The 24,931-nt window shown below is 40.4% G+C and overlaps 2 protein-coding genes across 5 annotated transcripts in view; one reads left to right on the forward strand and one right to left on the reverse strand.

Moving 5' to 3' along the window:
* Positions 1-7,921: 7,921 nt before the first annotated feature.
* On the forward strand, positions 7,922-20,312 carry SLC16A14 (solute carrier family 16 member 14). 3 transcript variants are annotated; one of them, XM_030027955.1, is made up of 6 exons: positions 7,922-7,971; positions 12,219-12,360; positions 12,631-12,907; positions 13,765-13,908; positions 17,307-18,302; positions 19,999-20,312. In XM_030027955.1, exons 3-6 carry the CDS (start codon positions 12,646-12,648, stop codon positions 20,145-20,147), a joined length of 1,551 nt encoding a protein of 516 aa, XP_029883815.1. In that variant the 5' UTR covers positions 7,922-7,971; positions 12,219-12,360; positions 12,631-12,645; the 3' UTR covers positions 20,148-20,312. The 3 variants fall into 3 exon arrangements, with proteins under 3 accessions (XP_029883815.1, XP_029883813.1, XP_040982657.1); XM_030027953.1 differs by having other exon boundaries at positions 7,951-7,971; positions 12,127-12,360; XM_041126723.1 differs by lacking the exon at positions 7,922-7,971 and adding an exon at positions 9,691-9,795.
* A 2,239-nt stretch (positions 20,313-22,551) lies between these two features.
* FBXO36 (F-box protein 36) overlaps positions 22,552-24,931 on the reverse strand; it is a 32,246-nt gene continuing 29,866 nt past the window's right edge. For both annotated transcript variants that reach the window (XM_030027956.2, XM_030027957.2), the window contains one exon: positions 22,552-24,040. In XM_030027956.2, coding sequence (XP_029883816.1) covers positions 23,849-24,040 — 192 coding nt within the window. In that variant the 3' untranslated portion in view covers positions 22,552-23,848. The remainder of the gene's footprint in view (positions 24,041-24,931) is intronic.

Consider the following 24,931-nt stretch of genomic DNA (forward strand, 5'->3'; position numbering starts at 1 on the left):
TTCAACCTCTGATAGTATTATTTCGTGGTTTATACACGCAAAAACGGAAAGAAAACTATTTTATTATCCTCCACTAGAGGGAGAGAGAGTATCTTTTGTTGCTAGGCAGATTCTGAAAAATTAATTCTACATCATTTAAAGCACTAATGTCAAATTTGGGGAAAAAAAAAAAAAGAACAATTTAGTCCATTATATTACCAAATATGAAGGAATTTCTAAAATATTAAAGCCCTGAAATCTGAAATTGCATTGGTGCTAGGTTACGTTCTGCGATCATTAGGACTGCACGACATGATGAACACAGATACTTTAATTTCATATGAACGGTCGACCACGGCTCAATTAATTTTTTTTTACTTCTATTTACTACACCATGTTGATTTCTTTAGACATGGATGTTAACATATCTATAAAAAAATCTAAAATAAATAGCAAAAGTAACAGAAATGGTAAAATTGAAAAACAGTTACTAATGTGACAATAAAACAAAATGACCTATATTGTACTTTCTGTTCTGTATTGAATGGGAAACATTCTTACAGGTACTGTATGGTTTTCACTGCTTGCTTAGAAATCAGAGCATGATTTCTTCCACCCAACAGGTCACCCCTCTATCTCAGAAGCTCAGAGAAGTCTTATCTCCCCAAAGACAATTTCACAGTAACTGCTCAGAATTTGTGGATGTTTCCTTTTCATATAAAAACCCTCATGATCCAGACCATGACATCCACACAAGTGATCTATCACTTTTAGTTCTACGTACTCTTGATCCTGTTGGTTTGCAGTTTGTCATATGGTAAGAAAACAAGCGATGGTGATCTCTGTGCCCCACACAGCACATGGGAACTGATCCAGCTCACAAAAGCATGAAACAGATGGTCTAGCTTTAGAGACTACTGATTAAGACCAAGTTTCTGATGCATGTAATGTCTTTTGGAAAGTGGGCACAGGATGCCGAGTACCCTTAGGACTACCATGGGTGGCATATCATCAAAGGTTGAAACGTTGACTTCACTTAGAGCTCACTGGAGAAATGTACTGCAGAAAGGGTAAGAAGAAATGTTGTGGGAGGGGTTCATATGTAGATTGGCATAGCGATAATATAGCACTGAAAGTTTAATTGACCTTGAAAAGTTGCAATTATTTCTTTATATCCTGACATATGGACAAACTAAGCACAAGGCAATGATTTTTTAGTTTGTACTCTTACCGATTTCAAAGGAAGCCCTCTGTTTATGGTTCAAGAATGAAAACTTAACTCAGGCCTTAATATAAATGTTTGAATTTCATTTTGAAGTTTACAAAATGCTCGCAAATAAAAGAAACATAAAATGTATTACTATTCTGCACTCCTGTTCATATTTATTTAAATTTTCTAAAGAACTTGAGGCAGCTTAATAAAGATTGAAAAATGATGGTCCAAGGATTGCATTCCTTTTCCCTATCTCTGTTTAGGGAAAACTGTGGCCCTTGAAAATATGAGTCCTACATAGACAAGAGATTGAAAAAAACCCAACAAAACAAGCAAGTGACATTGGAACAGTTACTGAGAAGGAAGGAATGACTCTATCTTGGACACATCACATCAGCTTTTATACAAATTGTTCTGGCTGAACTCTCACAGTGATCTCTGTTGCAGGATCTCTGGGTTTTGTTGGCCTAATGCAGATCAGTCGCATTCTGGCCCTCCAAAAATGCCCGTGCAGCTTTGGAGAGTGCCACAGCAGCAAAGTCCAGGAACACCCTGGCAGCTTCCTGCAACATGAAAATATCTGGTTCAAGTACTGATGCAGATGACCTTATGAGATTTGACCCGCTAATAGCACAATGCAATTTAGCTGTGAACTAAGTTACCTACTGTAACTTGGCTAAAATAGTTACAGCTCTTGTTCCAGTGCAGGACAGTACATATGTCTCCTCCTGTCTCTAATAATTGTTTCCTTGCTCTGTTCTCATGAATATTGTTGCAGTTCTTGTGTTTCAAAAATACCTTTTTGAAAAAGATATTGCTTTGGGATTTTATACACATCAAGTTATTAAAATTTTGATGTTAGTATTTCATAAAAGCTATGATATTTCATGAACTGTTTATCAAAAAAATGCAATACTTTAGCAATGGTGCTACAGAGAATAAAAAGAGAAACAGAAAAGAAAATCACACAGTTCAAATCCATCTCAGATGAACTCAAAGTTTACAAGCACAGATACTGTTTTATATAATATTTTCAAAATGTTTACAGATCAGGAGATTCTTTTGGCCTAAGTGCCTGTCAAGATAAGCATAAAGCAAATGACAGAACAAAGCTAGCAATATATTTAAAACACTATGCTTAATCTCCAGTAAAAACAAATTTATTGGTTTAGACAAGACATATGCAAAACATTTACTTCGTACCCACTGGACTAAAATATTTCGAGAGAGAAAATTTAGAAAACTACTGCACACAGATTAATACTGTGGCTTGAATGCCACAGACTGCAGGACTAAACCCTGGTACCACTGAAATCAATACTAGAATTTATATTAACTAGTTGAGTGCTAATTTGACTTTACTGGAATTTGCAGTTAATTTGGTATATTTGCAACAGGTGCGACGCATGACCAAGTCATACACTTCTCACTGAATGCTCTGAGATTTCTTATACGCACAAGTTTGACGCAGAGGAGGAAGTGACTGCAGTGCAACTGTGAGTCATATCAGAGGGCCCTTGAGTTCTTTCTCCTAGTACAGTACTTCTGATGTTTAACCAACTGCAACCACACCTTTAGGCTCACACGTTTTAAACCAGAAAAGCGAGATTCACCATGTGCAAAACGTGTGTTACAATAGCACTTAAAACTAATAGGATTTTTTTGATAAGGTAGTTTATTTTACCTTCTCAACATGCAACCTGGATTGCTAATGTACAAGGCTGAAATTAAATAATGCTGCAACAAAGGACTGGTTTATCACATCTTCCTTTGTTTTGTGAGCAAGTGCCATTTCTCCTGTGCTGTGACTTTCTGAAGCAGGGAAATAACTATAAGGAGTCACAGAATATCAATCCTCCAATTGGCTTCTTCATCTACAACCTGGAAACACAGGTTTGCTGCTGCTGCCGCCCCTGAAGCACTTAAAAGTATGTGGGTGGCAGCAGTTCAGTTCAGAAGCAGAAGCCACTATACATACTCCTACCCATCCAATGTCCCCTGCCAGCTCTCTGGGCTGCTTTTGCAGCTCAGTGTCCTTTTCCCACTCACTTTTCCCCTTCATTCTTGCTGCACTTCTTGTGGCAGGAAGAACCTGGCCCCAACCCCTCATGTGTGAAATAGCAATATTCAGTTTTGCTGGGGGAATCTCTAATATGAATCTTGACAAAGCACTGATGAAATAGCCACGCCACTCTGAGGCAGGATTGTTAACCTCTTCAGCATCCCCATCTGCTGAAGACCATCCTTTTGTCCTTTTAATACACTCCAGGAAACTTTCATATCTCTCACAGGATGCACATAATGGTTTTTTGGACATGGTGTCCCTAAAGGATCTAAGAAAATCAGACAGGACATCCGATCCCTCCCATATCTGTAGCTGCTATAATGCATCAGCTCTTGGAAAGGGAAGAAAGAGAAAAGACAAGTAGCTATTGTCCAAATGGAAATCTCCGTGCCAGCAATGATAAAAATGTTGCTTTTTCTTCCACTTTGGAATTCCATTCCCATGGTCTATCCTCAATCTTGAGTGAATTTGAAGATAGCAAGTTAGTTCATTCTTTCCCATTTGGGTAAGACTCTGCAGCTATCATGGGAGGAGGTGGGGGAACTGCTGAAAATGTTTATACTTGCTCAGGGTATTCTTTGAGGATGTTGTTTTGTGGTAAATCCACCGAAGATACCAAGCATTCTCTTCAGAAAAGCAGTGGGAAAAACAAGGAAGTATGTATATTTCTGTTTGGCAGTCCGGAGTTGCCAAAATGAAGAGGAACCACAAGCTTTTATGGTATCATAAGCAAGCTGTACTAGTGTGCAATCTCTATGCCAAATTAAAATATTGTTTGGCTTGTTTTCCTTTTTTTTCCTTTTTAACCCAGGACCTTCCAAATGCCCTTCCAAATATACAGAATTCTTCAGTAACCCAGAGAGGTTACTGAAAGAAAGAGGAGGCGAAATCTTTATATACCATAAATTAGCTTTCTTTTTAACAATAACTGTGTAGCAAGAATTGACCAGGTTCTTTGGTGATACTGTGCACTGGTTAAAAGTACAAGGATCAAACTAAACTGGGAGCAAGATGCTTTTCTCTTCTGCATCTTGATAGTGCAGCAACCAAGCTGTTATTTCAAATCTTTATTTCCTCATCAATCACTGCAGTACTACCATTTCATGGGAAGCAGGGTGGCAACGACTTAATGAGATCTTTAGGGAGGAGAGCATCAGCACTGGAGCAATAGTAGAGGAAAAGTGCTGGGAAGCTAAATCAGCACTTTATATTTTCATCAATACACATTTTCAGAGGGCTAAACGGTCTGTAAGCTCTCCAGCACAGCTGCCATTTTGAGCAATGGGGATTAAGCAAGTGGTTAAAGCCCAAGGTGAGGAAAAAGCTGGAGTATGATCTGGATGGATGAATGAACTGCTAGATGGGTTGAAGCTGGGTGGATTGCTTGAAGAGTAGTAATCAATGGGTTGATGTTTACTTGGTGGCCAGTGCAAGCAGAACACTCTGGGGTCAACACTGGGGCCAGTATTGTTCATTACTTTCATTGTAACTTGGATGATGACACAGGATGCACCTGCAGCAGATTTTCAGACAATACTAACTTAGAAGGGATGGTTCTCAAACCAAACAGTGGAGTTGAGAGGACTTTAAGAAACTTAAAAATTGGGTCAACAGAAACCTCATGAAGTTTAACAAGGAGTGCAAAGTTGTACACATGGGGCTGAATAGTGCCAGGCACCAGTGCAGGCTGCCAAAGCAGCTGAAAAGCATGTGGCTGTCACAGTGGACACCAAGTTGAATATGAGCCAACAGGGTGTTTTCATTGCGAATAAAGTGAACCACAGACTGAGCTACATTAGGAAGGGAGCATGGACAGCAGATGAATAGAAATGATTATCCCTCCTTATTCAGTGCTACTGAGTCCACAGCTGGGATAATGTGTCCTGTTTGGGGTTCCTCAGTTCAAGAAGGACATCAAGAAACAGGAGAGGGGCATGCAGAGGGCTGATGAGATGGTTAAGTGGCCTACAGCATATGACTTGTGGAGAGATGTTGAAGATGTTGGGCTTGGTTAGCCTGGCAAAGAAGAAAATGAGGGGAGATGGGCTAACAATCTAAAACTACCTGAAGGGGAATGGCAAAGATCATTGAGCTGAACTCTTCTCGGTAGTAGCAAATGGTAAAACAAGGAGCAAAGGCCACAAATTGAGTCACTGGCGTTGTGACTAGATGCATGTGATTGTGTATGGGTAGTGCTGCACAGGAACATACTGCCCAGAAAGGCTGTCAAGTCTCTATCCTTGAAGGCTTTCAAGGGCAGGCTAGGCAAAGCCATGGCTGACCTGAAATACCAGAGGTCACAGTCCTGCTTCCAGTGGAAGGCTGGACTGGGTAGACCCCAGAGAACCCTTCCAACCACCACTTCTATGACTGTAAAAGTCTAAGCCACCATAGTGGCCCCCAGATAGTAAGCAAAATTGAGTTACCAATTCCTCCTACTCCTGCCTTCTTCCCTCTCTCCCTTCCTTTGTTCCTGTCTCCCTTTAAGTTATATTATGACATATAATTAACATCATGTTTAAGGGACTAGTAAAAAGTTCCTCCTTTTCAGTTGGGGTTACTCTGCTTGCCATCCAACCATTTTATACAGTTACGATTTCTAAGGCACCAGGGTCAGTCAGACTTTGTTTACATCTTATTTTACTGGATCAGGCACCTTATGCATCTTTCCTAAAAACTGCAAACTTTTTGTGATACCATAGAATTGTCCTTCCCATTCTTACAAAACAGACATTTTTCCTTACTGAACATCATTTGTACCCTTGCTGCTAGACCTGAACAATTTCATGGTTAAAATTCAAGTAGACCCATACATACTCATCTTCCCAAGAGACAACATAAATCCAAGATTTTAGCCCAGAACCGCAATGACATATGAACCAGAACTGCTGAAGCAGTATGACACAGCTAAGTGAATTCTCCATCAGATCAAACTGTAAAAACAGAATCTCTGTTAGCACAAGGATTTAAGCACGCAGGTGGCATCTCAAGTACTAGAGAGAACATGGGTTAACAGCCAAACAAATATTTTTGTAACTAGTCATCCCACAATCCCAGTAAATCTGTTTCTGTGGTAGGTTTAATAAAGTATGTTAGCATATTAGATGATTCACAAATCAAAATGTATGTGTGTCAACCTTGGGTAACAACACTAGCCAATAAGCAGCAAGTTTCAAGTGTCAAGCCCCTTGCATTAAACCTTTTAAGAAACCAGACTCCAGCCAAAAAGCTAATGCCAAAGTTAAAATCTGAGATACGAATGCCCATACACTTTTGGGCAAGGTATTATAAAACACAAAGCAATCGGGGAACATGTATACTTCAGAATGACACACATTTGCAATGCAATACTGTAATCTTTTAAAATGGGATATCTAGTTTTGTTTACGAGGACAAGTAAATGAGCCCAATCACAAGTCTCTGACACTAATCTAGTTGTTTATTCTGGAAAAGGATTATCTTTTCAAGACTACAATGCAAAGCAGTAAAAGATTTACGTAAAGACTGAAGCCATAGCAATAGCCCATAGTCGGCGACACACTTGAACCAAAACCAGATAGAAGTGTTTCATATCGATATATTTGATGGACTAGATGTATAATGGAACAGAATATTAAACTTTAAGAAAAAATAGATGAGATTTGCATGTGTAAACAGCACATAGGCCAGAGTATGGTCAAATAAAAATTCAGAAAAAATATATAAAAACCCCCAAACACATATTTTTAAAGCCCCCAAAACCAATTCTAACAGATTCTGAACCACAATATTATGTACATAGACAGCATGTGTAACATCATTAAGACATTTCTGTTGGTCTCTCCTCATTTTGTCTTCTCTCAAACTACTTCTTACATCTTCTTGAACTGCCTTTATTTATGCTGCACAATGCACTGCTGTAGCACACCAGGATTCCCTGATCATGAAAGTTTTGTCCAGTGGCATACAATCACTTTAGCCTGGGTAAATGCACTGCAGATAGTCAAAGCAATAGTCTGCAATACGCAGAATGCATACCTCATTAATGTCAGATTATTCAGAAAGATACAGCTGAGGTCTGGATACTGCTTTGAAAAAGTAGAAGTATTTCTGCGACTCTTTTCTTCTCCTAAGGGAGGAATATTTTTGAAGCTTATTTATTGCACAAATAAGGTACTATACAATGAAACTTTCAAGCTTCATTCGTAGGGTGGTTTGGCTACATGAATTCAACCACCCTCTCTGAAGTAAACATAATCCAACGGCCATTAAGATCTTGATACTGGCTGCTTTTATTGGATTATATCCTCTAACTCACTCAGATGTGAATTTCCGGCGATAACCTGTGCAGCAATAAACTTCATTCAGCCACAAGAGTGTGCATGTGAGAAGACTGCAAATCTCCTCCGCCAAACCAGAATTAGCCGGTATCGCAGGAATGAAAGAGCGTGGAGATTTGAAATTGCAGGGAATGGAGACAAGGCGGTGCAGAAGACGAGCTGCCTGGGGGGCAGGAGGCCCAAGACCGGTGCCAGACTGCTACAGAAAATAAGCCCCGGGGCGGCGAGCGGGGGCGAGGCTGAGGTGGCGCGGGCGGCTGAGCGGAGCCGGGCGCAGGTGGACATCGGAGCCTGCAGCAGCTCTCGGGGAGCGGAGCTGCGCCGCGGGTTTGGCTCACAGCGGGGGCTCGGCGCCGTGGCGGGCTGGGGCGGCGGCGCTGGCGGGGCCCGGCGCGGTGAGTACCTCGGGAGGAGCCGGGAGCCGCCGCACGGCACCGGCACCCGCACCGGCACCCGCACCGGCCCCGGCGCGGGCGCGGGCAGGAGAACGCGCGATAGCCGCGCCGCCCGCGGCAGAGGCGGCCTGGCCCGGCGCGGTGCAGCGCGGCCGCGGGGCCGGGTTGTGCGGGGGCGGCGGGGGGCGGCGGCCCCTCCGTGCCGCGGCGCGCTGCGAGCGCCGCCGCCGCAGCGGGGTAACTAGCGGTCATCCTTTGTGCTCCGGCGGGCGGGCGGGCGGCGCCTGCAGCCGCGCCGTCCCCCCAAACGCCGCCCCGCCGCCCGGCCCCGCCGCCGCAGCCCCCGCCGGCCGGCGAGGCGGCTGCGCCCGAGCCCGCGCCCCCGTCCCTGCGCCGCGGGCTCTGCGACAAGCGCCGGCCCCGTGGCAGCCCGGGGCTCGGGGGATGGCAGCGCTCCCCGTCTGAGCAGCGTTTGGCGTAGATGAGCTCAACTTGAATGCTCGGAAGGGCGTAATATGTAAAGCTCCCAAATTTATTATCTTGGGGGGAGGGGGGGGAGTATATCCCCTGCCCGTCGGGCTACTCCTGTAGCTGCCTGTAACCGTTTACCGAGTAGAGGTACAGCCCCTGATGCAAACTGCCCATTCCCTTGGCACCAAGGGGAGAAGAATGTTTACTACCTGAGCGTATTCCCGCCGTCCCCGGGGACTTGGGACCAGTCGTGGGTCACACTGAGGCAGAACAGCGTGCCGAGGGGTCTCCCGGAGAGGTCTTCTGAGCAGGGCCTGGGAAACAGCCCTCGCAGGCAGAAGGGCAGCAACCTGAGTGTGCAACTTCATGCAAACTTGTGACCCTGGCAGTTAGCTTAGCGTTGTAAACGTTTAATTTCCCCTATTTACTCTTCCTTGCTGGGCGTGCACAGTTAACGCGCCGTGGCTCTGATCTGCAGAAGTGGCTAGTATCCACATCTCCAGTGAAGTCATGGGCAACTGAAGTACTTAGCGTATTAGCAAGCTCAGGTTAGGCTGCCAAAACTTATTACACCCAAAATAAACTATGTTTTTAACAATGTTTTTTCTGTACGTCTTCAAAAGAGAAATAATTACGTGTGGCATGTCTACTGGGAATACTGTGAAGCAAAACTCATTACTATTTATAATGCGTTTATGAGTTAGCCATTGGAAGTGCCTTTAAAGCACTATTTTATTCTATACTTTTTAACTCTAGGGCAATCAGGTACTAGCAGAGGTTACCCAAGTATATGTAAATTACTCATCATACGGACTTTTTATATCAAGATCAGATGTTTTTCGATGCTCCAGTTCAACTACAAGCTAGAGAGCCATAGCTCCACTGATGGTACAGGGAACTTGGGTGTTTTGCTAACTTTGGTCTTATTACAGCACCTGCATTTGTCCCTAAAATAGCTCATGACTCAGATTTTCAAAAAAGCTCCACATCTTTGTGGGCACTAATGTTTGGGCCAGTTTTCTAAGAGCTCTGCATGCTGTGTGTGCATACAATATAAAAAGCTTTTCTGAAAAAAAATCTAGTTCTTCTCCAGCTGACCAAACAAGAATCCTGATTATTCTGCCTTTAAGTGTGATCCCTTGTGAGGGGCTGTATTGAAACACTGTTACTGTGAGTGGGTCTTTACTACCTTGCTCATTGGGGAAATAGGGCTGGCTTCCCAAATCAGCTGCTGTCGTTTTCATTGCAGTTTCTCTAGGATTTCACAATGGCAAAGAGCCCCCTGGGCTTCTCTGCCTTCTGTGATACTGTGTTCTTGGCAGTGTGGTGGTGTGGGAGGAAGGCTGAGGGCAGGTAAGTGCATTTCTCCTGGGTGCAATAGGCCACGGGGCGATAAGGCAGTAGTGGGGAGAGGATCCAGACACCCCGTCCTTGCTTTATCCAGAGCCTGAGAGTTTGTGCAATTATTGGAAATGACCGTCCCTGCTTTTGAGTATATTCACTCTGAACTTGTGATGTTAGTGGAAAGTTAATAGTATAAAGGTAATAATAAGGAAGAATCTGGTTCAAAGGGAAAATACATGCATTTTCTGAAGATTTGTGGGGGTTGATGCAAGCATGACATTAACTCGCATCTACTCAATCTGAGCCCGTTCTGTCAGTAAGATTGCAAAAACGAGTGTCATATCTTTGCATCTCAATGTCAATTATTTCTGCTTTAAATAATTTAAAATATATAAAAGATGTATCTATTTCCCGTCCAAAGAAGAAAATTTCTGTGTCCAGTGTCAGCATTCACGTGCACACAAAACCAGTCAAAAGCATGAAAGAGAAAGGTGAGGCTCCACATTTAATCCTGACTCTGAATCTTCAGTTGCATAATTTTGTATTCCATTATCTAAGACATACTGTAAGATCCATCATACATTTTCATTAATCTTATACAGAGCGTGCTTAACAGCTTGCAATTTTCCTTCATTCTGCTACTTCTGATTATTTCCCATTAGCATGATTATTCACTATCTTTATTACCTTTATGCAGTTAGTATTTCTCTCTCTTGTGAGTGGGCTGAATCCTCCATAAGTAGTCATATAAATTACATCAATGGGGGATCTAGCTCCAAGTATACTAACAGGAGAGAGTTGAGATGTCATCTTTAAGACCTACCCTCTGTAGAGGAAGGATGAAGTATAAATTTAACTAAGGCTGTCCCAGGCTGTCCTCTTATGTTCAAGAAAAAGTCTGCACCACCGCATGGCTCTGACTTGTTCCCTTGCTACCCTTCCTGCCTCAGACACCCTGCAGGACCTCTAGAAAGACCTCAAAGCATAATCCCCCTTCTCTCTGCCTCTTGATTTGGAAAGAAAAAGCCAGTAAGTCATTTCAGTATGTGTTTCCACTGGCACCCAGGTATGGACTCATCAATTGGTCCCAGCTTATCTGCTCGTGTGGCAAGTATTCAATGTGCACAGTTCATCCTCGCTGTGTCACCAATACCTTCCATGGCCAAGTTAGGACTAGTGACAACTTAGTCTGTAAAGAGTATCCATCTATGAAAAATCTGATATCAGGAGTACAACATATTTTAGCTCCAATTCAATGTATGAGGCAAATCATTGTGCTCTTGGAGGAACCTACATGTTCAAGCTGCCCTTAGTTACACATAATTACCTGTACTGCAAGTAAGGGATATGTGGCACTTAACTACAAAGGTAACTTACCCAGCAGCCAGTCTGCAGAAGTTACATATATCAGCAGGTTTTCACTGTTGTCTGTGAAAGAAATGGTAGCTTTGACCAATTAGCTCAAACTTCATCTATGTATTAGTATGAAATACTTCAAGGCTTTCTCTGTATGTTTATCTAGCAATAAGAAAAAAAGTAAAATAGTTTGGAAAGGTAGTCACTTGAGAAGCAAAATATACTAATGTATTTAAAGACAACAGCCCAATTTTTCAGTTAGTACCGAATCTGAATTACTCCATTGACTGCCAGTTTTCAGTAGTGAGGACCTAGCACTGAGGCACACCTTCTGAGGGCTCACAGAATACATAAGGAGCTTTTTTAAACAATTTTTGATAACTTTCTTCTCTCTTTTGACTGTTGTGAAGCTGATGGCTCTTTTTATTTCTCCAGAGAAGAAGAGAAGACAGAAAATTACCATCTCTGGTAATTTGTATCATTACATTTCTAGTCTCCATGGAAACTTATGTGGTGCTCCACAGTTGGGTAACATTTCAGTACGTTGCAGCAGAAATCAGATGGAGGGAAGACTGGCTTCTGCACCTTGCCTGTTAATCAATTAAAAATGGTTTTGAAATTATTTCCACATTGTGTTGCAATCACTTAGAGTAACAGTGGAAGAAATTAAAGTAATCAAATTAAGCTATTATGGCCTGATCCTACATACACCTATGCAGATAACTCTGCCCCTCAGTTTGATTCTGATAGGCATTGACATGAATTTGGAAGAATTATTTGGTTTTAGTAGGATTATATGGATTAATACTATGGAAACTGAAAGCATAATAGCAAACTGTTTGTCAAGCTGACTCTAATAAAAAGCTTGCCAGAGAGGTAGTAACAATCCCCTTGTTTTAATTTATGTAAGCAAAGCATTTTGAAAATCAAGAACCTTAAATCTTTATCTTTCTCTGTCTTCACTCTTGTTCTTCCACTACTAAGGAAGAAACACATCTCAGAACTGCTTTCCTCTGAAAAGATACAGTAACTTCATCTGCCCGGCTCTTCAGGATTTCCTTGTTTTTTATTCCAAGCTTTATCAACTTGAACACAAAGGCACATAATCTTACGGGGACAGCAGAAGGTGATACAGAGAAGGAATATACAGGGAGAGACCAGTCTTTTTTTGTGACCACAGTCAACCCATGAAGAGTGAGTGCTCTCAGCCACCTACAAGTAAGTAAAGTATATAGTAATGGAAATAATGCAGCCTACTGTCAACCTGTAAATACTCCTGCATAGACATCCATGATAATAAGAAATACCTTAATTAGAGATTTTTCTAAGCATCTTAGATTTGAACAATGAAAACCCAGTATTCACTTTACAACTGCACTAAACCACAGTGGTGAAATACGGTAGTGATTTATGCTATTCACTATAACCAAACTACAAAATCTGATAATTTTGTATGTATTTTGAAGGTATTTACTGCATTTGTTTCAGAATACTGGGGAGAAAATGTATGCTAGTCGAGAGGATATTGGATACGATTTTGGAGATGACTCAAAAGTGGGAAGTAAGCCAGTTAAGCCTAATCCAAACATCGATGGAGGATGGGCTTGGATGATTGTACTTTCCTCTTTCCTTGTGCACATACTTATCATGGGGTCCCAAATGGCCCTTGGAATACTCAACATGGAATGGCTTGAAGAGTTTAACCAAAGTCGTGGCTTAACAGCATGGGTTAGCTCCCTCAGCATGGGCATTACACTTATTGTAGGTATGTTCCATAATTTATTTCCAAACTACATAAATTTTTAGAATATGTTTGCCACTCATCCCTCAAGTATTTTCTTACAGTTTTCCATTTTATTAGCAGAGCTGCCCAAGTTCTCCTGAGTTGCCTTTTTAAAGTCACCAGGACAAATTTTACAAATTAGAGGGAGAAAGGGAACAACAGGGAAGATGACAGAGAAGACAATTACTCCAGGAGACAGCATGAGCAGGAAAGGATGCCTATGACTTCAAAGTCTCACTAGAATTAAGAAAACATATGATCTGTGAAGCTTCTGGTCCTCCCTGTAATCTATCTGGGAGGAGAAAATGTTGAATTTGGACAGTTTATATTTCAGTTTGGCAGCTGAACTAAAATTTATTTTTTAAGTTGTGATTGGATCAACCCAAAATAATATCTGGAGGGGTATGTTTGTGTATATATGTACATACACACTTCTGTCTCCCTAAATTAAGATTGAAAAAGTTGTGTTTAGGTCTGCCTAAAATATTCCACTGAAAACAAAATAAAATGTTTACTTTCTAATTACTTGTGAAAAAGGCCTGCACTCCCACAGCTTTAGTATTGAGAGCAACGGTTTCAGTTTCTTACTCTGTTTAAACTGTCCCTTCTTCATGGGGCAACTTTGATTTTAGGTCCTGTGGGTATGTGCTAAGTATTTGGTCAGTTGATTGAATTTTTCTTTCTACAATTTTAAACAGTAATGAGAAAATAAACTGAATTGCATGAGTAGCCTGATGTTTAACATTTTGTTTAAAACATTAAGAATCTTCATGTGAAAAATATTAAAGAGTGTAGAGAATTAAATAAATAATTTATAATTTTTTCATGGTTTTTAACAGGTCCTTTCATTGGTTTATTCATCAGCATGTGTGGGTGCCGCAAGACAGCTATAATTGGAGGGATATTGAATGCCCTAGGTTGGATATTGAGTGCTTATGCCTCAAATGTGCACTACCTCTTCCTTACTTTTGGAGTGACAGCCGGTAAGAGCTGTACTAACGTTTGAAAGTTCTTTCAGTCATTTTTGATTCCTTTGAAGGTTACCTGTGTGAGTAAACAGGGAAGTTAGACTGTAAAGTTATTCCAGCTTTTCCTTCACTCTTTACAGCCTGTTAACTTTTCAGAAAACTTACTTATTTACTCTGTGGATTGGGCCCAATGACTTTTGTTGTCATTTAAGTCTGCCATGTGAAGATGGTGTTTTTATCACTTTCTCCCAAGTGAATGTATTACAGGACATTTTCAGTTAGAAGAATTAATGTAACCCAAACTCTAACGAGTAGAATTGAAAGATGATAAAACACTGTTGAATTACATATCTAGCTAACTAACTCCTCCCTTTGTCACAGGAAGAAACAGCAAATGTTTTCTACAGGAGTTGCTTCACATTAATAAAGTACCAGATTATGATAACTATGTACTGCTTCAAAACCCATTTTAAAGGGCATTGTGGGTTCCTGCTGGTAGGCAGCTAAGCTTGACACAGCTGCTCGCTTACTCTCCTGCAGTGGGATGGGGCAGAGAAACAGAAGGGTGAAAGTGAGATACGAGTTTAATATGTAAAGCAAAAGCTGCATGCACAAGCAAAGCAAAATAAGGAATTCATTCACTACTTCCCATGGGCAGGCAGGTGTTTAGCCATTTCCAGGAAAGCAGGGCTTCATCATGTGTAACCATTACTGCGGAAGACAAATGCCACAACTCCGAATATGCTCCCTTCCTCCTTCTTTCCCCCAGTTTTATTGCTGAGCAAGACGTCATATGGTATGGGGTGTCCCTTTGGTCAGTTGGGGTCACTTGTCCCACTGTGTCCTCTCCCAGCTTCTTGTGCACCCTCAGCCCACTCACTGGCGGGGCCACGTGAGAAACAGAAAAGCCCTTGATGCTGTATAAGTACTGTCCAGCAACAGCTAAAACGTCCCTGTGTTATCAACAGTGTTTGGGTCACAAATGCAAACCATAGCACCATATGAGCTACTATGGAGAAAATTAACTCTATCCCAGCCTCAATAGCATACCCATACCATAGATTTCAGTCATATAAATTCCTGAACAACAAACAATAATTACAGGCAGGGTTCCACCCTTTTTGGAATTTCTGTTTCCATATATATTGAATATAATCAAGCAGACAGGAATCTACACACTCTTTCTCTCAGCCCTTGCTGCTTTTCAGAAAGAGCATACACAAAATATCAGCCAAAAGGCAGAGATTATGCAGAGAATTTAAAGAGGGATGAAAGTCATATTCTGAGAAAAAATCCGAGGCAAGTTTTTACATGAGGTGAAGAAGTGAGATGCTGTTGCATGAGTAATTCTGGCCAGAAAACCGGTGTAGAGGTGCCTGAGATGCCCTCGGCCACCATCTCCTCACGCACCGTGCCTGCACTCATGATCCCCTCACTCACCCATCGCCTCAGCCCCCGTCCACTCACACCCCGCCTTGCTCACAGTCACCTCACTCACTGCCGCCTCAGGGAAGTTTCTTTCATGTTCTCATGGCTGCTAGATGTAAGACTGCTGTTCACTTACGGTGGCTGCCTCCTGCTGCGGTCACTTCTGGGCCTCCATGCAGGGCTTGTGGGCTTACTGATGGCTCCTGTTCTCCCCGTTGGTGACCCGCCTTTCCAGATGCCCTCACACAGTACGTCCCTACGATCCCAAGCTTGTTCCCCCAGCCGCAGCCACCCTGCCGCCTCAGCTCCTCTTTCCCAAAGTGCCCCTCACCTCAGCGTGGTTCCCCTCCCCCAGCTCCTCACAGCCTTGTCCCCTCACCTACTGGCCGATAGCTTCATCTCAGCTCCACGGGCTCTCCTCTCCGCGGCAGCAGTGGAGGGGGGGCAGAGGAGACTTCTCCCCCATCAACCGTCCCGGGGAGCCCCGGGGTGGGCGCCTGGAGCCGGTGGCAGCAGGGAGTCCCCGTGGGCTGGGGGGCAAAATGCCCCCTGAGGCCCCGCGCGGGGGGCTGGGGGAGGAGAGCAGAGCCGGCCCTGCCGCCGCCGCGGTGTAGGGTGACAAATCTGTGAGGGAAAGAGTGGCGAGGCCTGTGGCCCCTGTGTTTACCTGTGAAGGTGGCATGCCTTTGCATGTAATTAGACTACATTTTGCTATGTAGCCCACAGAATGAAAAGATAAGACGAAACAATTTTAAAAACGTCTTGCTTCTCGGGATGCGCAGGGAAGCGCGGTAAACGCTAACGCAAGCACGAGCCTGGGCTGTTTTTTCACAGCAGTCAACAGCAGGCTGGTGTCTGAGGAAGCAGGCAGTCTTCTGGGGGGCAGAGAGATTTCCTTCGAGTTTGTGGCTGGGTTTGGGGAGGGAGACCTTGTACAAAATAAAAACCTGATCATGTATTTGCATAATAGAAATAAATACTTCTAACAGGCGAAACAGGTACACTGCTGTGATGTTGAGGTGCTTTTTTTTCAGGCTTTGATGGAATGAATAACTGCTCTTTCCCCAATCTAGCTGTAGCTAGATCATGCTGTAGCTGCATGTAGCTATGTTATCAGCTATTTAGGAAAACTTTTAAGCCCAAAACACTCTTCTAAATTACAATCAGTGAATTTGAAAGCATCTTCTGCATATACCTCTTCTGGTCCAAATCCCCTCTGTCAGGAATTTGCTGTGAGAAAAACTGGGCAACTTTTGCCTTTAATGATGTGTTTGCACATCTCTCAACACTTTCTACTGTACCATTAATACCCTGTTTTTTAACAAGTGAGGGGTTTTCTACAAAATTAGAGATCTGCCTTTTAAGGATATGCCTGTGCAGCTACTGTGTGGCCCTCCCCTGGAGTGCCCAAAGAGAAACCTGGAAGCCACCCAAGGTCCCACCACCAGGCTAACATCCCGTGCAGTCTCCTGAAACTTACCTCACGGTCACTGTGGCTCCACAGTTACAAAGCAAGGACAAAAACTCAGTCTGGATCTTCCTTGCTGGTGAACTTAGGCAAAAGCAACAAGATGGGCCCACTAAGCAATCTCTGGTCACTGATACAATCAGATGCAAGTATTACAAATGCAGGTATTTTAAAATAGGTTTTGTTTATGTTTGTCCCCATATTAACTGTCACTGATTTACTGTGGGATGTTTGGGACTTTCCAGAGGGGTCATGCTGAACTGAACTAAAGGTTTTATTTTCCATGTGTTTCAGTTTCTCCCGCAGTTAAATAGCAGTATGGTATTCTCACTGGAATGAGCATTGCAAATTTTGGAAAATACAAGACAGAAATGGAAGCTAACATGAGAATTGAGTACTTATTCTCGGTTTTACTATTATGCTTGCGCAAAAGTTGGGAATAAAACTGATTTGTTTTTCACCGCTTTTCATCTTGTTGGCAAAACGTTCAGATTGATTTGAGTTTTTATTTTCATAGGCATTGGAAGTGGCATGGTTTATCTGCCTGCAGTGGTCATGGTAGGACAATATTTTCAGAAGAGAAGAGCGCTTGCACAGGGACTCAGTACCACGGGAACAGGATTTGGAGCTTTCCTAATGACTGCCTTACTGAAGTACCTTTGCATTGAATTTGGGTGGAGGAATGCCATGTTCATCCAGGGCGCCATCTCCCTGAACCTTTGTGTCTGCGGGGCACTTATGAGACCACTCTCTCACAAAGACATTGTTAGTGAAAAATACGTTGTGAGAAGTAATAGTGAAGATAATCAGGCAAAAGTTCTGTCCCACTCTGCAGAGACTATAAAATCTAATGGAGTCCTCAGTGAAGAACCAGAAAAAAAAGAAGCAGCAACAAATGAAGAAGTGCTTGACAGTGTTCAGCACATAGAAATTGGAGGTAAATCTAGAAGCGGAAGGAATATGTACGGACTGCGCATTCTTAAGACAGTGAGCCAGCTGACAGTTACAGTCAGAAAGGGCTTTGCAATATGGTACTCCAGCTACTTTGGAGCTGCATCACTGTTTACCAATAGAGTATTTGTGGCCTTTATAATTTGGGCTTTGTTTGCCTATAGCAGCTTTGTCATTCCCTTTATTCATCTTCCAGAAATAGTCAAGCAGTACAACTTATCTAGTCAGAACAATATATTTCCTTTGACATCCATTATAGCCATTGTTCATATTTTTGGTAAAGTGATACTTGGAATCATCTCTGATCTCCCATGCATCAGCACATGGAACGTCTTCCTCATGGCTAACTTTACCCTGGTCACCTGCATTCTTACTTTGCCGCTAATGCAAACATATGTTAGCCTGGCTGTGGTTTGTGCTCTAATAGGATTTTCTAGTGGCTATTTTTCTCTAATGCCTGTTGTGACTGAAGATTTAGTTGGAACTAAACACCTTGCAAATGCCTATGGCATCATCATTTGTGCCAACGGAATATCTGCATTGTTTGGACCACCCTTTGCAGGTAAAAAGTTCAAATTGCTAACCAACAGATATTTGTATAATAACCGTGTGACTTGTTATATTATTAAGCTTTCTTATGGTATGAGTATGTGTAGTTAACAAAATTACAGCTGCTCCAGGAAGGACCGTAACATCCAGCTTTACATTGTACAAATTTACAGATCCCATCTGCTGGGTACCAGCTCACTATTCACACATGACAAATTACAATCCTTGCAAATAACCCCAAATCTATTACAATCTATCCTTTCAATGGTATGTGTCCTCAGAATATTATCATATACTTTTTTAAAATGGGAAAGGTTTAACCTATTTTTATGTGTTTTGTTTAGTATATGCACTAAATATACTCATGCCTCTATCTAGATGAAAAAATGATGAATAATTTTCAGGGTAGGCAGGTGTTTGTACCATAGTATTACGCCCAAGAACTATAAAGTGTGTTTGGGCGTCACCACTCTGTTGATTTAACTAACTTAGTTTTGCCTTCCTTCAGCTGGAAGTACCTACTTTGGGGACTGCACTGCTCATGATCTCTTTACTGTCATCCACAGCAGAAGTATATGTATGTTATCCCTAAAGTTACTTAGGTTTAAACAAACATTCATTATAAATTTTCTCATAGAAAGAGGCGGGGAAGTACAGAAGAGATCTAGGTACTGATTGTCAATACTATAGCCAGACTACAGCTATCTTTTACAGAGATGCAAATCAGAAGAAAGCAGCAAGAAACCTTGTGAGTAATGGCTGTGATCAGCCAGGGATCACACTAGGCTGACCTGAAGCTATTAGCAGCACAAGCAACCCAGCAAAGCGACAACACTCTCACGTTCTCTCCCCACTACTGAGTGAGCCAATACGATTTAGAAGAAAGCTCATTCAGTGCCCTTTGAAAAGCAGCAGTGTTTTACTCTACGATATAGTCTTTCAGCACCTCTCAGTCTGTGCTGAACATGTCTTTGTATTTGGTCATTAGTAACAAAGCAAATAGGATGCAAGTAGTTGATGTCAAAAAAGCGTCTGATCTTGGGGTTACATCCAAATGCAACCAGCATGACATGAGGGAATTTTGCTATTTTGGGCTCTCAAACCTTTCTGAATTAACTTTAATGTATTTTTGCAAAGGAATTAAGGTTGGAATGAGAGTAATTGCAGTACTGAGATTGTATCTCTTAAAAAGTCTTTTATCGGTATGTGAGTCTTTCAGAAAGCTAATGGGAATGTGTGTGCTTGCACAAAGCACAGCATTTGAACTAGCCTGCAATATCAGGCATTTTACAAAGACAATACCAGGGTGGAAGAACTAATTGGTTTGGGATTCCAAAATGTCTATTTTAAAGTCAGACCTGTTTTAACTTGTTTGGAAAATGTACAGTTTTAGAGAGAAGGTTGCTTGGCTTCTTAGGATGGCACATAGCTAGAGTCCCATTTTTAGACTTCCGTGATACTTAAATGAGGGGATAGGTTTTGCACTGGTTTTGGGTTTTGGTGAATGAACAAGAGATTCTGTTAATGTTATGTTTCCATTTGTAGTAGCATCTAGAGGAGGAGACAATCACCACCTCTTTTTTCCACACAACATCTATGGATTTGACTGAAATGTCATGAGAGAAATGTGCAGTATTTTTCGTATTTTCCCATGCAATGTACCTTGTTGTCAAGGTTTGTAACGAACATGTTTTGTCCTTATTTTGCAGGCTGGATCTATGACATCACACATAAATACGATTTTTCTTTTTACATATCTGGCTTGCTATACATGGTGGGAATAATATTTTTACTTATACAACCTTGTATTCAAAAGAAACAACCAAGAGAAAAATCTACAGAAGAAGCACAAGTATAGAACAAATGCCAGAAGTTTTTTTCTGAATTTTTTTGTTTTTATGTTTCTATTGTATGACAGTATGAAGCTGTTTTTCTTATGGAACCAACCACATTGAGCTGTACTTAAGTGAAAAGCAAATGTGCTCCAAAATGCCAATAAATTATTAGAAATATGCTTTTAAAATGAGTTAAGGTCTTTTACTTTAGGACTAACAAATACAGCGATTAAAAGCACCCTGCTAGTCTTAAAATTGGAACAATGCTAGGAGCCTTTACCCTTGCTTCTCTTTTAACTTTTCACCACTACCCATTGGTGAAACTCCATTGACTGCAGTGCAGTTACTCCTGATTTACACTAGTCCTACAAGAGAATTTGATCAGGATATGAATGGTTTGTAAAAGTCCTTCCTACTACGTATTCTGTCTGATAAAAGATTAGTTACTGAGTATGAGAAAATGATTGTATTTCTTACCTGGCTAGTCAAGTACTGTTGAAATGCTGGTACAGTAATTCAGTTAATTCAGTGTATTAAAATTACTATTTCTGTCATGCAAAACTGAAGAAAAGTTCTTATATTTTTCTGAAACAACTCTCTACTTCAAGGATTTTTTTATTTTATTTTTTTAAAGTATCAACTGCATAATAAGGTAGCCATCTTCAATACATAGGCGGCATTATAAATGCTGTGATACTTAATGTTTCTGAAGTAAAACAAACATAAAAGCAAAACCAGGCAACATATGGAAAATATTCACAAACTGGAAAATGTTTCCAGGAACAGTTTGAAGTTTCTGGCTGCTTACCTAATTAGAGGTATTGTAGAACTTCGTAACGTTGCCATTGACTCCTTCCATGGGACTTGTTTGTCAAGTAAACAGTACTAAAGAAACAGAGCTGGGCAAAATTGGCCAAATACAGTTTTAGAAAGAACTGGACTACAGCATGCTAAATTTTGTTACAATTAATTTAATTATGAGCAGTCATATTGCTGCTCAATGTATGCCATGAACTGTCTAAGACTGGTGGCATTTGAGATGTTTATTCACTAGAAAATTAGATAATCCAGAGCATGGAAGAGCTAAAGACCATTTAAAATATTCAAATAAATTTTCTTAAACAACATTAAGCACCTGGTAATCAATGCAGAATGTTTTGCATGGTGGTACGAGACATACTTTTTTCAGCTTTGAGAGTCGAGTCGGATGTTAATTTTCCTATCAAATAAAAGTCACTGTAGTTTTTTTTCCTGCTAGCCTTATGAAAGTTTTTTCATGGCAAATCAGGTTCTTAGTTTAATACTGATACATGCTGCTGGAATTCTTTAAAACCAATTGATACTGTTCAATTATATTGAACAAATATTGCAAAACAGTTCATTATATCATTATACAGATCTTTTTTATAGCTGCAAGGTTGGTTAAAAAGAAGTTCTGAACTGCAGCTCGTATTGTTCTATATTGGAATTCACTGGCTTCTTAGTTTCACACTTCTACAACTGTTGGCAGGGACATACTTTAAAATAGATCACTGAAATGAGCCAAGTTAAAAAAGAAAACCTTAAGAAAACCCCAAACTACTTTAAGATTAAAATCAGTTCATTCATATAGGATAGTTATGTATGGCCTTTAAAATTCATATTAAAACAACTGAGGTGGCAGTGAACTGCAACACATGGTGTGAACACGCAGTCAGTAATTTCTTACAATTGGCTTTTTTGTTGGAGAAAATGTTCATGTAAACGACACTTTCACATCAGTTCTTCTGTTACAGGTTTAATGTCTTCTTGGTGTGAATGCTGCTGCTAGTTTATTTTAACTGAGTTATTGGTAAAATATATAAATACTGAAGTGACGATTTCCCTCAATTTCATTTTTTATCTTTTTGAAAGATATGTACCCTTCATACTTGGATCTTCACTTTGTCTTTTGTCAAAATCAACTTTATTTGCATATTATTGTAATGAATAATATGTTGTTCACTTATAATAGCTGCAATATATCTTTCTACAGAAGTCCTTACTAGGCCATATGATGGGAATAAACTTATATTACCCCAAATTCCACTTTCTGTTCATTTACTAATTAAGTTCATTTTTTTAAGCTTAAAAATGAAGATTCTCCTGCAAAATGATTGTTCTTATTTCTCGTAACAGAAGTGACAGGTACATGGTTGATCAAGGAGAACAGAAGGTGGGCTGACAACGTCAACTTAAATTAGGATTTTAAATTAATATTCGCTCAGTCCATATTGGCTAGCATGGGTTCTAGTTTCCCAATCTGAAACTGCCTAAATCTGTTATGAGAGCACACGCTAAGAAAAAATTCATTGGTGGTAAATTGACAGAAAGTGAGAAAAGAGGATCTGTTGTTTCGTAGCTCTGCTCACATACTGTAGTTCTCAAAATCATCCCTCTAAAGCAAAATCACATTTCATAGTGTTTTATTACACAGAATGGAAATTTTATGAATACAGTATTTTATACACATCATGAAATTTGTATTTGTCATTCTCCTAACAGGAAATAGTCACAAAGAGGAAAGAATATACTTAAGTGTTTCTTCTACCTAAAGATCTACAATCACCAAATGCTTCAAGAATATTGGTATATAGTTGTAGAACAAAATACTCTTAATCTAAATTAGCAAATATCTTTTAAGAATTAAAATACTGCTTTATAAAGAAACAATGATATAAGAACCCTGTATTCATAGTTTTCAATCAATTTATAAAATTCAAGCTTGACATGTTAAAAAATTGTAAACCTAATACACTCTTCAAATTTTTCACTATTATATCCAAATACTGCAATCGCTGTTTTTAATACTCAGGTCTTAAGTCTAGTCAATGACAAACGATATATTAATCAACATGTACTTTCAGAGTAGTAATATTTGGCCTCTTAATTACTGAAGCTAATTGTTGGAGTAAGTCAGTCATATAAGTAACAACTGCCTTCATCTTACAACACTCTTAAGTAACCATTGTTACAGTCTTGTAATATAGCTAATGTATCTTATCACATATGCAACTTGAACAATGGAAGTCAATAACTTTCAAAGGTTCCTGCATCAGCAACAACCAAGGAAAAATTTTGCCCATATACCATTCTAGCAGAGTGCCTCAAATGTGATTTTGATGGATTGTCCAAGGTGAGGATGATCGTTTGATCTATACCCTCAGTCACCAAAGAAGTTTCTTCTTGGTGGCAAAATTATTATTTGCTTGAAGTTTAGATAATTAATTTAAAAACATTTTAACACACATCAAACTCTGGAACCAGCTACATGTTATTTGCATATAAACATTGCAGATTTATCATGATGGACAGTAAAAACCTCAGCATTCATCAGCAATTTTTGTATTAAGAAATGATAGATGGTTTTTTATAAAGGCAATAATGACAATGCCATAGCATCTGATATAAAACATGGATCGTGTACAGCATATATACAAAATAGAGAAGTCAGAACGAAGAAGTACAAAGAAGCCACAACCTTTTCTATTGCTAGTAACTGTTATGATGCTGACTATAATACAATTTCAGGATGCTCAACATACTAAATGTATTATTTATATGTTGCTCCTAGTAAGACATACTTTGTTTTTCCTCTTTCAATCCTTAAAATAATCTGCTTTCCCTAGTAAAGAAGTCAGTATGTCCAACCTGATAAACACCAAATGCACACCTTAGAACAACTGCTTCAATGAAAAATGCATCTTTATTCAGTTACTTTTTTGTTCTGAGCATCTTGTTTCTGCCTCCTCCTTCGGAGCTGCAGCTGTAGCTGAAGTCTGTTTGTGAAGAAGAATTGTTTCCAGCCCATTTCCTGTGCAAGTTCTTTCATTTCTGGTGTAATTGTGTCACACAAGTTCTCCACAATATTTTCCCATAGTGCATTACTGTTACATATCTAGTTGTAAGAGAAAGCAGAGTCTTTAAAATCATGATTTGGCTTACTCATCGCTGATTATTTTACTACACAAAACGTGTTTAGACAACACAGATGCCTTGTGTGAAGGTCACTTACAGTGCAAGCTGCCCACTCGTCTTGAAAGACACAGTATTAGTTAAAACTCACAATGACATAAGTGGAAGTTTTGCCCTGTGTTGCCAACGCAAGACATTGCATGTTCTTCTGTGAAAAATTTGAGAAGCTTCTTTTGGTATGATATCAAAGGCCTTTATGCCCCACTAAAAGCAGCTGTAATGCCACATACTCTCCTGGTATGTAATTCATACAGCCCCACTGAAATCAATGAAGCTGTGTAAGATTACGCCAAAGAACTTGTCAGGATGTAGAAATCACATCACAAATACAAATCTGTTTTCAAGTTAAGTAAAAGAAGCAAATTGCCTTTGGACTTCATCAGAAATGCAATTTTAGGAAGCTTTCAGAAGCACTGTAAGGATTAAGCCTGTTTCTCAGGAGATGCTTCCCTCTTTCAGAATGACTCCATAAACAGAATTGGGCGGAAACATTATATTATAAACAGGAAGAAGAAATAATGTAATTTGTTAGATGACAGAACCATCACAAAAAAAGACTTAGGAAGATACTCTGTGTCATTGTATATTATCTACCCACTGTAAGTTATACAATACAAGAGCAGAGTAATATTGATTCTTCCCCCAAATGTTCCATTTTTCTAAATGTGTAATTGCAGGGACCTAAGTGGAGTTGTACTAGGTGACTCCAACGCAAGTGGCTGGTATGTCTATCACAAGTAGTAACAGAAATGGAAAAGCAAAAGTCATGGTATAACTTCTGTTACATACTGCTGATGTAGCTGGATACGTTAAA

Source organism: Aquila chrysaetos, chromosome 10 (assembly GCF_900496995.4).
Source record: "Aquila chrysaetos chrysaetos chromosome 10, bAquChr1.4, whole genome shotgun sequence".
Lineage (NCBI taxonomy): Eukaryota > Metazoa > Chordata > Aves > Accipitriformes > Accipitridae > Aquila > Aquila chrysaetos.